Source organism: Rhinoraja longicauda, chromosome 6, assembly GCF_053455715.1.
Source record: "Rhinoraja longicauda isolate Sanriku21f chromosome 6, sRhiLon1.1, whole genome shotgun sequence".
Lineage (NCBI taxonomy): Eukaryota > Metazoa > Chordata > Chondrichthyes > Rajiformes > Arhynchobatidae > Rhinoraja > Rhinoraja longicauda.
In genome coordinates this window covers 9,699,235-9,715,222 of record NC_135958.1, presented here as the reverse complement: position 1 = coordinate 9,715,222, position 15,988 = coordinate 9,699,235, and the positions used below count along the sequence as shown (strand labels likewise).

The 15,988-nt window shown below is 39.8% G+C and overlaps 1 protein-coding gene across 1 annotated transcript in view; it reads right to left on the bottom strand.

Annotated features, from left to right (window-relative positions):
• The window catches only part of itfg1 (integrin alpha FG-GAP repeat containing 1), a 92,699-nt gene that overhangs the window by 54,949 nt on the left and 21,762 nt on the right, over positions 1-15,988 (bottom strand). Inside the window, 2 exon segments of the mRNA XM_078400432.1 lie at positions 4,674-4,843; positions 7,536-7,630. Coding sequence (XP_078256558.1) covers positions 4,674-4,843; positions 7,536-7,630 — 265 coding nt within the window.

Genomic DNA, 15,988 nt, shown 5'->3' with positions numbered 1-15,988 from the left:
ATCTTTGATTCCCCGATAAACACAGCTTGGTGTGGCAGAGAATTCTAAAGATTCTCCACTCGCCGAGCGAATAGATTTCTATTCATCACTGTCCTTAGTAACCTTTTATTTTGAAGCTGTCTGCCTAGCTCGAGATTCCCTGCTGAAAGGAAACATTCTCGCAGCACCTACCCTGTCAAGCCCCCTCGGTATCTCATGTTTCAGTAATATCACCTATTCTTCATCTAAATTCCAAAGAATGTAGGGGCCAACCAGCTGAATCTTTCCCCATAAGGTGCCCTTTCCTCCCAGGAACATTCACTGAACTACCTCCAACTATACCTCTTGATCTATTAATCCAAGGTCATTGTGCACCAAGATATTGATCTCATCTTTATTAACAGAGCAACTATCTTCTTTTCCTTTCTGCCAATCTTTCTGAAATATTAAGTACTCCAGAATACTTGCGTTTTAGTTTTGATCCCCTTGCCACTATGACTCTGCAAAAACTGCCAGCTTGTACTCATTTATTTCAGCGTATTTATTTTGTTTCAATGCTGCATAAATTCCAACAAGGCAGCTTTCATATTGGTCCTTAACTATTTTTAACAACTCTCACACTATTTCCAGATGTAGAGGGTGGCATAGTGGCGCAGCAAAGCTGCTGTGACATGGCACAAGAGATCTGGGTTCAATCTCGACCTCGCGTGCAGTCTGTGTGGAGTTTACTCGTTCTCCCTGTGATTGCGTGCGCTTCGTCCGGTTTCCTCTGACATCCCAAAAACATGCAGGTTTGTGGATGAATTGGCCTTTGTAAAATTGCCTCTTGTATATGGTGGGTTAACTCGGGTGAACGGGTGATCAATGGTCAGCGTGGATTTGGTGGGACAAAGGGATTCTTTCCATGCTGTATCTCTAAAGTAAGCTAAAGAAAGTACTTTTACATGTGAACTTGGAACACTTCTTGTACTTCCATGGACTTGTTCTCTAATTGTGTTTTCCACTATTTTTTTAATGTTCACTGTCTTGCAGAATTGTGCGTAACATGTATAATTTACGTTTGTGTGTGTTATCTGGGTCTATGTGTCTGTGATGCTGCTGAAACCAAGATTTCATTGTACTGGCACCTCATTATACTTGTGCATATGACTAAAAACATGACTTGATATTAACTTTTTCCGGACTGCAAAGAGCATCTCTAACTAGATATTGCCGGAAGAATCAAATGGCGTCATCCGTCACTGATACCTGGTTCAGAAGATTATGTTTGCGCTCTTTCCAGCAGTCCTTCATGTTGTTCTTTGTGAGAAACATACTGCCATCTTCAAATCTACGTGGGGTGAATCCACAAGATCTTGGTTGCACTAAAGAAACTTCATAAAATTGCTGGATTTCTTTTGCCTTCTTCAAACATGATTTGCTTTTGATTCCTGAAAGTTACCCTTGGGCTTCAACTTTAAGCCTTTGATAGGTTACACGGTTTTGGTTTGATATAGGTTGACTTTGCTAGTCATAGAGGCTTTCTTCTTCCAATCGAGACGATGTTTAATTCTGGCATCATTGACATTAAACTAATCCTAAAGCAACAGAAGATAAAGCCTACTGTTTCCTTGCATGTCTCACTGACGGACTTAAAGCTGTTGAAACAAATTGCAATGTCTTAAAGTTCTGCAAGTTTCTCATTGAATTGTGTTTGGATATCTGCATGATAAATAGGCATTTACTCTTGTACGGTTTTCAATACAAGGGATAGGGTTGGGCCTATGCAGGAGGTAAACAGCAGAGATAGTGCAACATTGGTGGGAGGAATGAATATTTTGGGTGATGGTTAGAGTGGCTGCTTTTAGTTGGTTGTGAGATAGAGAATGAGTACTTTCAATAGTGAATAGAAAGTTAGCCAGAGGCAGTTGTTGCCATTCTTTTACATTGAAAAATTCACACGTTGCTGGTAAAATCTCCATTTGCAGCCAGCATTTTGTTCTTTGTGCCTTTGATTGATAATGACCATTTGTGTTGTGACAGCAGCACTCAAGGGTGTTTAAATTAGAGTCGGACACATGGTCTTGATTAAAAGGTACTGTCATTACTGAAGAATCTGGCATAATTTTGTTGTTTGCTGATGCATTCAGTCAAAATACATCACATCTTATTCCATCTGCTCCAGCAAAGGAATGCTTAGGTCAACTTAAATTTGAGCATGCTGCTGCTTGCTGCTCTTGCGATCAATAAAGTTAATGGGGTTCATATTGACAATGGAATCCATGCAATGTGTTTTTTTTGGTCTTATTCCCATTTTACATTCTAGCTTTAAAACTTACTGGGGAAAGCGATTTTCTTAAAAAAAAAATTCAATATTAGACAGCGCCAGACATTTTAATTACACTGGGACAATTACCGAATAAGAAACTAAGTCACAAGAAACATGCTTTGGAACAACTACTCCATGCATTAAATGTGTATTATAGTCTGCATCAGCTACCAAAGGTGGAAGCAGTTCCATTCTGTGTTACCATGGTAATCAACATTTCATTGTTGTAATGTAAAGCAATCAGCTTTTAATTTCTGTTACAATGCTTCAAAGGGATTTATTTAACCAGAAAATTTGCTGCCATGCTATATGATATTATTTTACATCAAGTCAAATGTCTAGGTATCCAAGAAAATTTATGACACTAAATTTAGCTCATAAATTCCTTGTAATTTCTAAATGAAAACTACAAAAATCAGATATAAAAAAAATAATTCAAAGAGCATCAACACAATCATTAACCAATAACTTAACATTGAGATTAGCTTGGAAATTATTACCATGTTATTTTGGGAGATGTAATTTTGTTCTTCTTTTTTTTAAATGTAGGGTAGGCCATTTCAAATTATTTAATTTATTTTAGTAATGTAATTGGATGTCTTGGAATGTCTTTTCCAGATTAGCTTCTCAGTTGCAGATGGAGCATATTCTGTGTCTCGCTCTGCATATTTTCAAAAATGTCTTTGCAACACATTTAGCCCATCTGATTGATACTGGCAGACTCTCAAAAGTATTCACAATAATCCCATTTCCCTCTGTATTTCTCTATACCCATTCTCTCTCACGTGCTCCATCCTGACTCTCCTACACAAGGTGTAACTTAAAGTAGTCAGTTAACCTGCCTTTGCGTTGGGAGGAGATTAAGTGCCCAAAGGAAACTCGTGCTGTCACAGGGGGAAGATGTGAACTCCAAAGTTACGATAAAAGTCCAGTCTCTGGAGGTGTGAGACAGCAGCACTACCCGCTGAGCCACAGTGCCACTACACAGATACAAAATTTTACAGCCGGGATTCATTTGAATCTCAATGTTATAATATTTGGAATACTTGGGCCTTCTGTGTAGTGAGATGCATGCTTGCCAACTATCACTATTTCATGCTGACAAGCAGCATTTGAGGATTTGGTTATTGAATTAAGTCAACACTTAATGAAACTTCTCCCCAATCTGTACAGTAGCAGGGTATCCAGCCATCTAGATAAATGATTGCAGAGGATGTGTAGGAAAAAAAACTGCAGATGCTGGTTTAAATCGAAGGTAGGCACAAAATGCTGGAGTAACTCAGCGGGTCAGGCAGCATCTCAGGAGCGAAGGAATGGGCGACGTTTCGGGTCGAGACCCTTTTTCAGACTGAAGAAGGGTCTTGACCAGAAACGTCACCCATTCCTTCTCTCCTGAGATGCTGCCTGACCCGCTGAGTTACTCCAGCATTTTGTGTCTACCTTAAATGATTGCAGACTTCTATTTCATGTCGCTGCTGGGGAATTTAAATTCAATTGATAAAATGAAAAGGAAACAAAACTAGAATCAGCAGCAATGACCGTAAAAACAACAAACCATCATTTCAGGAAAGGAAATGCGGCATCCTTCCCATTCTTATCTATATGTGACAATCTGGTTCTTAAGAAAAGGCCCGGCAAGGCACTCAGATCGAGGGTGATAAAGGATGACTTTTGCACCCCATGAAAGAATGAAACAACATCAGATTCTCGACATAAGACAAATCAAAAAGCTGAAAGATACCCTTCACCAATCCCTGACTGGGAACAGGTTTCCCTATCCATATATTCTTCCATATATTCTTCTGCCAACCTCTTTAATACAAGTGAAGGAAATACGAGAAAGAACAGTAATAAGTCAAGACAAGCTGTCTTCTCCACGGGTAACTATTGAGATTTGCACACCACATAAGAGGTTAGAGCATTGCTGTTTGCACAAAGAGACAAGCGTGATCACAGAATGACGACAACATGCGAATAAATATCCAGAAATGCCATGTATTAAAAAGGAGTTAAACTTATCAAGTTACTTTGAAGCATTTATAGAGAGTAATCTCTCTGTTATGCATTGATTTTCTGACATAAACATTTTATGATGTGCATGATGTCTGTATAGATGCTCCCCGCCTTACGATGTTTCGACTTACGATATTTCAAAAGGCAGCGACCCCTAGCGAGCCGCAGCTCGCTTCAGGCCACGTGATCAGGTGTATTAAATGCATTTTGACTTACGATATTTCCGGTTTATAATGGGTTTCTCGGAACGTAACCCCATTGTAAGTTGAGGAGCACCTATACATGCACTGCACCTTTAAAAATAACTTGAGAATGATTTAGAGAGCTTTCAACCACCCTCAATAAAGGTTGTTTAAAAGAAATATCAGCCTACCTGCCCGAGGTGTTCTTCAGTATGGCCAACGCGTCAGGAAACCCATCCATATTATAGTCCCCTAAATGAATGGAGATCGGAAATGGATGGGGCAACCAATCTGATGGCTCTTGTGAAGCAAATCCCCAAATAGTGTCACCATTCTTCAGATTAGATAAAATCGGTGTCCACTGTTAATGTGAAACATAAGAATTTTTAGCCAGACCATCGAGATCAAACATAAATGAACCCGTATCATATTTCAAATCTGTTGTCATACATCAATTGGAATTATTTCACAAATGCCTGTCTACACAAATATACCTACTCCCATAGCTAACACAACTGCTCTGTCACACCCTGCTGTCTGTAAGCACTCTATTCCCTTTTTCATATTCCCCCATCTCTGCTTCAATGATGACACTTTCTGTGCAGGTGCTTCTGAAATGTCTTCCTTCTCCCTGAACCATGGTTTCTCCATTACCATTGTTAACAAAGTCCATGAACACATCTTTTCCATTTCCCGTATCTCTGCTCTCAATCCAGCTCCTTCAGCACAGAACAAGGAAAGAATCCCCCTGGTCCTCATCTTCCATATCAGAGATTTCTGCATTCAACAGACCATCTCCCTGGTCTACTGTTCTGTGTCCACCCATGACCCTCCTTCTTACAGCATTTTCTCTTTTAACACTTGTCCTTTCACCTCTTCTCTTCCCACCATTCAGGGACCAAAACAAATAGTTTTTCCAAATGAAACAGTGATTCACTTGCACTTCCAATCACGTTTGGTATTCACAATCTGATCCCTTCTACAGTGGAGAAATCAAATAGGTCGAACACTTTGCAGAAGGTCTGTGTTCAGTTCAGAGGGTCAGCCTTGAGCTTCCCTTTGCCTTTCATCTTAATTCTCTGTCACACTCACTGTTGATTTGTGATCTCCTGTACTATTACAATGACGCCCAGCACATGTTTAAGGAATAGCACCTTATCTACTGGCTGGGCAAGTTCCAACCATCTGGAATATGGTTGAAATTCGACATCAGTATGAAGAAGGTTTCCGAACCAAAATGTCGTTTATCAATTTGTTCCATATTTGGCACTTGATCTGCTGAGTTCCACTAGTACTTTTATTTTTTACATTAAGGTCTCCAACTTCAGATAACTTTACTTGTCTGTCTGCATCAGTTGTATAATGGCCCCATGCGCTGCTTTCAAACTTTATATTGGAGCTTGTTGCTGAATCACATAGTTAGAGAAATTATACATCAATACTTTAAACTTCTCAGTATTTACTTGTGGTTAACCAGGTTCTGAAAAAGGCTTTACAATACTGAAGGTGCCAATATTTCGCAGCAAAATAGTCCATTTTCTGAACATAACTTGAGTACAAATGTACACTAAAACCCTGTAAGTAAACCAGGTTATCAATAGTTTGCAATTGTGGACTGCTTTACCTGGAAAATCCAAGAACTCCAACCAAGAGAATTTCTGACTAGTAATTGCCCAATTACAATACAACAATACAATACAATATATCTTTATTGTCAATGTACAAGTACAACAAGATTAAAAATGCCACTTCCATATCGATGCTATAAAATAAATAAAACACGGCGAAAACAAAAAAACAAAAAGGGAGGAGAAAAAAAAAGAAACAAGGTAAAGTGCAAATAGCTTCATGCAGGGTCAATTGTGCCAGATTACCCAAAGATCTTCCCTCGTGTTCTCTTGACAATGTTAAACTTGTTTTATTTCTGGCTTTTCCTTCTTCTGATGAAATGCCATTCCCTGAAAAGGTTCTGCCTTACAGTCTCCTCAGATATTGACTGACCTTCTTAGTATTTCCAACTTTTTATACCTGTATCTGATTTACAGCATCTGCAAGACATCATTTATTGTGACATGGACATACAAATTGAAAAGTATTGAAGCCAACAAATTAGGTTGTGATATCTGCTGCAGATATGGGAAGCAATCACATTGAGATTGCAATGTTCAGCAGATCAATACATCAGAGAATGAAAATTCCTCTCAAATTGTAAATATCTACCATCCCCAAGTCCACTCATGATGCAATTCTCTCCCCCCCCCCCACCCCCAGAAACTCTAATTCTTTATCCTGTCAAGAAATAAAAAGTAGATAACTAAAAAGTAGATAACTTGTTTTGTGATAACCAAATAATTTAGGGATTTTAGTTTTCTTTCAACCTCTTCTGATTTTGTCCTTTTCGTCAGGGTTTCTTGCTAACGCGGATGAGACTCGATGAAGCTGTTCAAATTCTTGCCATGGTGGTCTATATTTTGCAATTGTAATGACGGTGAAACTATTGATCACGACTAAGATCCTGCGAACATATAACTATAATTTTTACAAAAGCGATCACCACATTTTGCACAACACACAAACTGCTCTACCCCGTAGATCTCCAGCTTAGCCAACAAATGCTCTCTCAATTAGAAAATAGGCCACAAGAACACAGAAACAGGCCCTTCGGCCGACAATGTTTGTGCCTAGCATGATGCCAAGTTAAATTTATCTTATCTGCCTGTACAGGATCCGTATCCCTCTATTCACTGCCCTTCCACGCCCTATCTAAAAGCCTGTTCAACACCATTATCGTATCTGCCTCCAACACCTTCCTTGACAAAGCATTCCAGGCCCTCACTACTGCGTAAAAACCTTGCTCAGCACATCTCCATTAAACCTTCCCCCTCTCATCTTATAGTTATGCCTCTAGTGTTGTACATTTCCACCCTGGGAAAAAGATTCCGACTGTCTAAAGTACTCAGGGAGTCATTCTGTGCCATATGTACTGTCTTAAGAGGAAAAATATAGTGCTACAGTTTGAAATTAATACCAGTCATGGATGTATGGGGGCGTACCTTATCAAAACCTGGCACTGTCCGATAAATGGCACTCTCATGGCAACTGTCGTCCATGCACACCGGTAGCAAATGTTCCTGCCGACCATCTCCATCTGAGAGAGAAATAAACCTTCAACTTACTGACGTGCTTGGAAATGATTTTTAGAAAAGAAATGGTATATTAATACAAACAAAATGGCTAAGTGTTCATGATGAGGCAGCATTATAAATACAAGTAGACACAAAAAGCTGGAGTAACTCAGTGGGTCAGACAACATCACAGAAGTAAGGAATATGTGACGTTTCGGGTTGAAACCCTTCTTCAGACAACATATACCTTCATACATATATCTTCAGAATACATATGCACATTTACGTTATGCAATGCAAGAACTAGTTTAGGCATTGGAAAATGATTAACTTCAAAGAAGGAATAAGGAACCTCAGGAATGATCATTGGGATGTGTGACAGATACCAGTTTACCAAGTCCCTTCTGCAGTGCATTGCAACTGCTTCTGGTTAGGTGGGCTTAATCTCCTAAAACAAAAAAGGTGATTACTGTCACATGTGGCAGACTAGTTTAAAATCACAAAATATGATTGTAGAGGAATTTTTCTAGATATTTCACCCCCCAAAAGCCCTGTTTTAAAAAAAAACAACCCTTTCCTCCTCAACCTGTCATTTGTCAACTTCTTCCATGAGATTTTAAGGCTTTCATATATGTGAAGAGCTTCAATATTGTGATGGAGAATGGAGAATTAAAAATTAAAACACCACTAAATTGATCCCACCATGGCTTACTAAATAGATTAAATATAGCATTAGATTAAAAGAAGCTTACAATGCTGCCAAGAAGAGTATTAAGAAGAGTAGTAAAGTCTAAGCATTAGAAGGTTTTGATGAAGCAGGGAAAGTGATAAAACAAATATTCGATGAAGATGATAAATTATATGAGTGCTTAATATGAAAACCAAAAGGGGATTCAAAAAGAACAATGCAGAATTAAGAAATAACTGGCAAGTTAAGTTTATTGTCATCTGCACAAGTATGAAGAGAAGCAGGTACAATGAAGCATTTATGCAATGAATGCACTACAGTCACTCGCCGAGGCTGTAATTGTAGGACCTCACAATCCCACAACCTCCAGCATCAAAGATAAGGGCCACAGGTGTATGCGAATACCACCACCTGCACATCATCCTAACATGGAAATATATTGTTGCTCCTTCATTATTATTATCTATTTACTAAAACTTTCATTTGTTTGTTTGTTTGTTTGTTCCTGAACTGCAGGCAAAACGGTACACGATAGCGTAACAATTTTAGGCCCACCTTACTCACCTTTGGTGCTAATGGAAGTTACATTGAAATCGGTGTTTTATTTTTAAAGTTATTCACATTTTAAAGTTTAAATCTATCTCCTAGGGAGGAGGGGGGGGTGGAGGGAGTGAGGGGGAGGATAAGGGGAGGGGGGGGGAGGTGAGGGGAAGGGGAAGGGGGGGGGAGGGGGAGAGGAGAGGGTGCTGCACCAATGCAGGAGAGGCTTGGGCCCAACGGGTCCACTTGGTCTAGTTGCATTTAAATTCAGGAATTCGCTTCCCAGCGATGTTTCACCAGGCAGGACTTTCACCAGAAGGATTGTGGCCATTTGAGAAGATGACTTATCGCCATGTTCTGGGGTCTCAGGAATACAACAGTGAAACAGGCCCTCTGGCCCACAATGTCAGTGCCGAACATGATGCCAGGTGAAACTAATCGCCTCTGCCTGTGATCCATATCCCTCTATTCCAGCATATCCATATGCCTATCTGAAAGCATCTTAAATACCACTATCATATCTGCCTCCATCATCACTCCTGGCAGCTTGTTCCAGGGACCAACAACTTTGCCCCTCACCTGAAAACTGTACCCTCTCGTCTTTGACATTGCCATCCACTATCTATGCCTCATAATTTTATATGCTTCTATCAGGCTGCAAATGTTTTAAAAAAGTTGATTTTTTATACATACCAGAACAATACTACGAAGTGTTACTTTGCAGTACCAGGCTAGCCTCAAGTGGTATTCAAGCTGAACAGTTAATTTAGAGTTCTATCTCAACAAGTAAACATGCTTGGATTGAACTGAAAGTCTCCATGGCCACGACTGAAGACCAAAAGGTCTGGTACATGTCAATGATTATGAATGCAGTTTACAATCACTTCAGTCTGAACATTCAACCTTCTGAAAATTTTAGATTATTCTTAATAAAATCCGTTTTACAGGAATCTGTGCCCTTTATTGTGTACAAGGCCACCTTGTATTTTTAGTGCATTCATTTCTGATCATTTTTCAGATGAGCTTGTTTGTTTACTCGGTCATTCAGTTCACTGTGAGTTCCAAAGCGATTTACTGTCTAGAATTGTGGGCAAACAATTCAGTATGCAGTTGTGTCAAGTCAGTTCCCAGGAAATTAGGTTTCCTAATTAAATGCAAATAAAGCCCCAGGGAGAAGAATTGCAGATGAACAGAGACTGTTTCAGTGGGACCAATAATTAGCACAAAAAAAAGGTCATGCTGAAATGGCCTAAATAAGACAGTGAAGCAGAAAGCTTATCACCAGACAATAAAAACACATATGCATCTATTTAATGTCAAATCTGTACTGCTTTTTGTATCTATATACGATCTTTTTTGTATCAGAATCTCTCAGCAAAGCATAAAAGCAGTCACAAGTCTTCATCCGTATCTTGCTGTTTCACAGCAGGTTAACAACTCCACAGAAGAGAATCAAAACTTTGGACTGCAGAATGTTTGCAAAACCTTCCAAAAATTATTCTGATTGCAACATTTCACTCTGCATTGCTTGAAAGATTTAGTTTAGCACTGTTGTTTGCGATGCTATGCTCTTTGCCATGAAGTTAGAGTCTACGTATTTCCAGCAACCAAATTTTGTTGGATATTTCAGCAATTTTTGTCTTTTTCTTGGATTTCCACAATTGCAGTATTTTGCTATTGGGATATTGAGATGCAATTTGTAAGTCGTGGAAAGATGAACACTTTGGTACGGACAAAAGGGAGTGCAGAAATGGGACGATCAGAGGTGGAATGGAAAGGGAAGGATTGGGGAAAACACACAGATGAACATTATCTGAAATTGGAAAATTCAATACTTGTACTTTTGGCAGAATTTCTTTCCAGATAAATTAGCAAAAAAACTGTTTACATTTAAAAAAAACAATTCTATCAATGGCTACTGTAGGAAGGAACTGCAGATGCTGGTTTAAACTGAAGATAGACACAAGATGCTGGAGTAACTCAGAGGGACAGGCAGCATGTCTGGAGAGAAGGAATGGGTGACATTCTACCCATTCCTTCTATCCAGGGATGCTGTCTGTCCGGCTGAGCTACTCCAGCATTTTGTGCCCATCTTCTATCAATGCCTTCCTGGATTGATCATTTAACTTGCGGCATATGGTGGCTGTTATTACCCATTACATCATTCTTTTATATAATTTATGAGATTCTTCCAGGCATCATAAGCAATTTGTTGCAGATTCACTTTGTTTCCAAGCATCAGCCTGCTTGTTCACAATGTGTTGAAAGTCTGGTGTGTATTGATGACAGATGAAGTGCAAAAATATCAATTAAGAAACTAGGCACAGCTTGCATCGTTGGCTGGGTGTCGTCAAATAGCAGACGCATTTTTATTTATGATGGTGGTCATGATATGGGGCAGCAAAGCTAAATGGGTGCAGTCTGCCATACAGGTGAAGGAGAGCCAAGAGCCCAGATCTCTTCTGCCTTTCTCTTGGCATTCCATGAAATGCACATTCAGACACCTCTGCAAGAGAAAACACTCAATTGCCCCATCTTCCTCTCTGTCTGCCCTTCCCATAAAACATGCATCAAACTTTGTCTGCACCGTAGGTGGCTGCTATTTGTATACATTGAGTATGCAAACAAAGAATTTCACTGTGCCTTGTCACATGTGACAATAATGTATTCCATTCCATTCCATGCTAATCTTGGCAACTTTCTCACTCAGTTCCTTGGCAGATTTCTCCAATGCGTAATCACTGGTCCATATCTACAAATCTCTCATTCACATGAAGATATTTGGCACCTATGACCATATTGTGGATGACAGTATAAACAATCTGGCTCAGGGATAACTTATTTGCTCAGGCGAGAGCACATTGTAATCTGCTTGAAAGAGGTATGCACCATAAATTGACCAATGTTGCTTTTCTCACTTTTTGAAAGTGGTCTTCAGAGTTTGAAGCAATGAAATGTGCAATTTAGTGATGGACTCAGTTAGTACAACAGAAGGCAATCTGGCTTCATTGTAAAGAAAAGTAATTGAATGTGCTGTTCTATGCGCAACTGAAATGTTCACGTCATTCCTTTTTTTATCCTCGGCTTGCGGTTGCGGGTATCTGCAAATCCTTTTGTTTTTTCGCACCCCTAGTGCTCCATTCTACTCAAGAAATTTGTGAACAAAATAACCCTGTCGATGAAATCTTTTCTTGGATTCGAAAAGTTATAGTGCAAATTTTAACAATCAACCATAGCACTTAAAGCAGCAGAAATTGAGCCAAAAAGCACAGCCAGTCTCCGACTAATCCCAAACTCCCCTTTCTACATAATACTTATCTGCTTGCCCAAGAATGTGAGCACATCTTAGAATAGCAAAATGAGAGCTGAGGATACCAAATATAACAGGAGGAGTCCAAAACAGGCAAATCGCATTCAGTCGTCAATTCGCAGGTATACTCCCTCGACATCTCAAAATGACATTGGACTTACTTTCAAAATAAATCAGATCAATGACCCAAATGCTGAGGCCTTATAAGGCAAGGGTCAGACCGCATTTGGAGTATTGTGAGCAGTCTTCAATGTCGGGAGCCCCGACGGCCCTGAAGTGGCAACTACAACAGCCTGACCGCAGGAGAAGACGGCAGGGGAAGAGAAAAGACATTCTGGCCTTCCATCACAGTGAGGAGGGACTGGAGGAGACTCACTGTGATGGATGCTTCTTTTTGTTTGGTGTTAGTTTATGATTGTGTGTGTTATTGCATTTTTATTGATTATTCTTATTGGTCTTATTGTTGAACTGCGGGTAATGTTTCATTTCACTACACATTTATGTGTATGTGACAAATAAACGACTATTGACTATTATTGGCCACATATCTGAGGAGGGATGTGTTGGCGATGGAGAGGGTCCAGAGGAGGTTTACGAGAATGATCCCGGAATGATTGCAGTCTGCAGACTAGGGACAATTTATAATACTAGTGAAGCCAATCAACCTAAAAATGTGTACATCTTTGGGGTGTGGGATAAACAGCCGGAGAACCCGGAGAAAACCTATGTGGTCACAGGGAGAACAAACAAACTGCATTAAGACAGCACCTGTAGTCAGGATCGAACCTGGGTCTCTGGCACTGTAAGGCAGCAACTCTACCACTTTGCCACCCCTTGATGGGCTGACAGTCCTAACCTGCTCCTATGTCTTATGGCCTTATGATTGTTCCTTTCCATGCACTACTACATCATTTTGTGCTTTCTATGTGCTAGATCCTCAGTGGTAGCTTCCCAGATGACTGAAGGCCATTTTTTAATTTCCAGAAGATACATTTTTAATCCCAAATTTGTTAAGTCATTGGATTACATCTATACATACTGTAACTATAAAATTACCACTTACATTTTAAATAAACTCAGCATAATAATCATCATGACTCTTGTGGAGGAAAATACAAGGGACCTGACATTATAGAACACGACTATTCATTGGAAAGAGAATCACCTAAAGGCACGGCAGATTCTGTAACAGCGGGTTTAGGTAATGAGATTCTGGGTATACTATAAAGAATATGGAGCTAAGTTAAAGGGCACTTACAAGTGGAAAATATCTAATTTGCTGTCTCAATTAGAATTCTGTATGTTATTACTCGGTCACAAAACGTAGCCTTTACTGGCAAGGTCAGTATTAATTTTCCTTGTACTGAGTTGATTTGTAGACTGTTTCAAAGTGCAGATTGGAGTCAAGGATATGGATTTGAGTTTTGAGTCATGGAGTCACAGCCCTTCAGTTCAACGATTCCATGCCGACCAAGATGCCCCATTTAAGCTTGCCTTATTGCTTGGGTTTGGCTCACATCCTTCGAAACCTTTCCTGTCCAAGTGTCTTTTAATCCAGCCCAGGTACAGGTGGTAGATTTTCTTCTTTAATATAGCATCAGTGCAGCAAGATAGCCATCATTATATGTTTCTTTAAAATTTCAGATTTTTAATAAACTAAATTAATTTTTTTGGCTAATGAAACTTTTGTCTATGGATTACTCGCCCAACTATTCACCATGCTACCAGACCCATATAAATATTTTATACCATGTCACACAATCTACATACGTACTGAGATAAACAAGGAGTAATTTCACCATTTATTTTGCATGATCAAAAAGGATATAAGATTTTGCTATGGCTCAGTGGAGGTAATTAGACTTTAGAGATAAAGCGATGAAAAAAGCCCTTTGTTCCACCGAGTCCTCACCGACCCGCAATCTAGTACACTAGCACTATCCTGCACACTAGGGACAATTTACAATTTTACAGAAGCCAATGAACCTACAAACCCATACAATTTTGGAGTGTGGGAGGAAACTGGAACACCCGGAGAAAACCCAGGCGGTCACAGGGGAAACCTACAGTGCCCTCGATAATGTTTGGGAGAAAGACCCATCATTTATTTATTTGCGTCCATGTTCCACAATTTGAGATTTGTCAGAGAAAGAAAAATCACATGTGATTAAAGTGCACATTGTCAGATTTTATTAAAGGGTATTTTTATACATTTTGGTTTCACCATGTAGAAATTACAGCTGTGTTTATATTTAGTCCCCCCATTTCAAGGCACCATAATGTTTGGGACACATGGCTTCACATGTGTTTGTAATTGCACAGGCGTGTTTAATTGCCTCCTTAATGCAGGTATAAGAGAGCTCTCAGCACCTAGTCTTTCCTCCAGTCTTTCCATCAACTTTGGAAACTTTTATTGCTGTTTATCAACACGAGGACCAAAGTTGTGCCAATGAAAGTCAAAAAAGCCATTATGAGACTGAGAAACAAGAATAAAACTGTTAGAGACATCAGCCAAACCTTAGGTTTACCAAAATCAACTGTTAGGAACATCATTAAGACGAAAGAGAGCACTGGTGAGCTGACTAATCACAAAGGGACTGGCAGGCCAAGGACGACCTCCACAGCTGATGACAGAAGAATTCTCTCTATAATAAAGAAAAATCCCCAAACACCTGTCCGACAGATCAGAAACACTCTTCAGGAGTCAGGTGTGGATTTGTCAATGACCACTGTCCGCAGAAGACTCCATGAACAGAAATACAGAGGCTACACTGCAAGATGCAAACCACTGGTTGGCCGCAAAAATAAGATGGCCAGGTTACAGTTTGCCAAGAAGTACTTAAAAGAGCAACCACAGTTCTGGAAAAAAGGTCTTGTGGACAGATGAGACGAAGATTAACTTATATCAGAGTGATGGCAAGAACAAAGTATGGAGGAGAGAAGGAACTGCCCAAGATCCAAAGCATACCACCTCATCTGTGAAACATGGTGGTGGGGGTGTTATGGCCTGGGCATGTTTGGCTGCTCAAGGTACTGGATCACTTATCTTCATTTATGATACAACTGCTGATGGTAGTACCATAACGAATTCTGGTATAGACACATTCTCTCCGCTCAAGTTCAAACAAATGCCTCAAAACTCATTGGCCGGCGATTCATTCTACAGCAAGACAATGATCCCAAACATACTGCGGAAGCAACAAAGGAGTTTTTCAAAGCTAAAAAATGGTCAGTTCTCGAGTGGCCAAGTCAATCACCTGATCTGAACCCAATTGAGCATGCCTTTTATATGCTGAAGAAAAAACTGAAGGGGACTAGCCCCCAAAACAAGCATAAGCTAATGATGGCTGCAAAACAGGCCTGGCAGAGCATCACCAGAAAAGGCACCTAGCAACTGGTGATGTCCATGAATTGCAGTCTTCAAGCAGTCATTGCATGCAAAGGATATGCAATAAAATACTAAACACGACTACTTTCATTTACATGACATTGCTGTGTCCCAAACATTGTGGTGCCCAGAAATGGGGGGACTGTTTATAAACACTGCTGTAATTTCTACATAGTGAAACCAAAATGTATAAAAATGGCCCATAATTAAAATCTGACAATGTGCACTTTAACCACATGTGATTTTTACTAATACAAATCTCAAATTGTGGAGTTCAGATGCAAATAAACAAATGATGGGTCTTTGTCCCAAACATTATAGAGGGCACTGTACATACTCTGTACAGACAGCACCCGTGGTCAGGATCAAACCATGGTGTCAGGCACTGTACGGCAGCAACTCTAACGCTACGCCACATTGGACAAAAAGAGCAGTAGGAAAGGGCAACATTTATT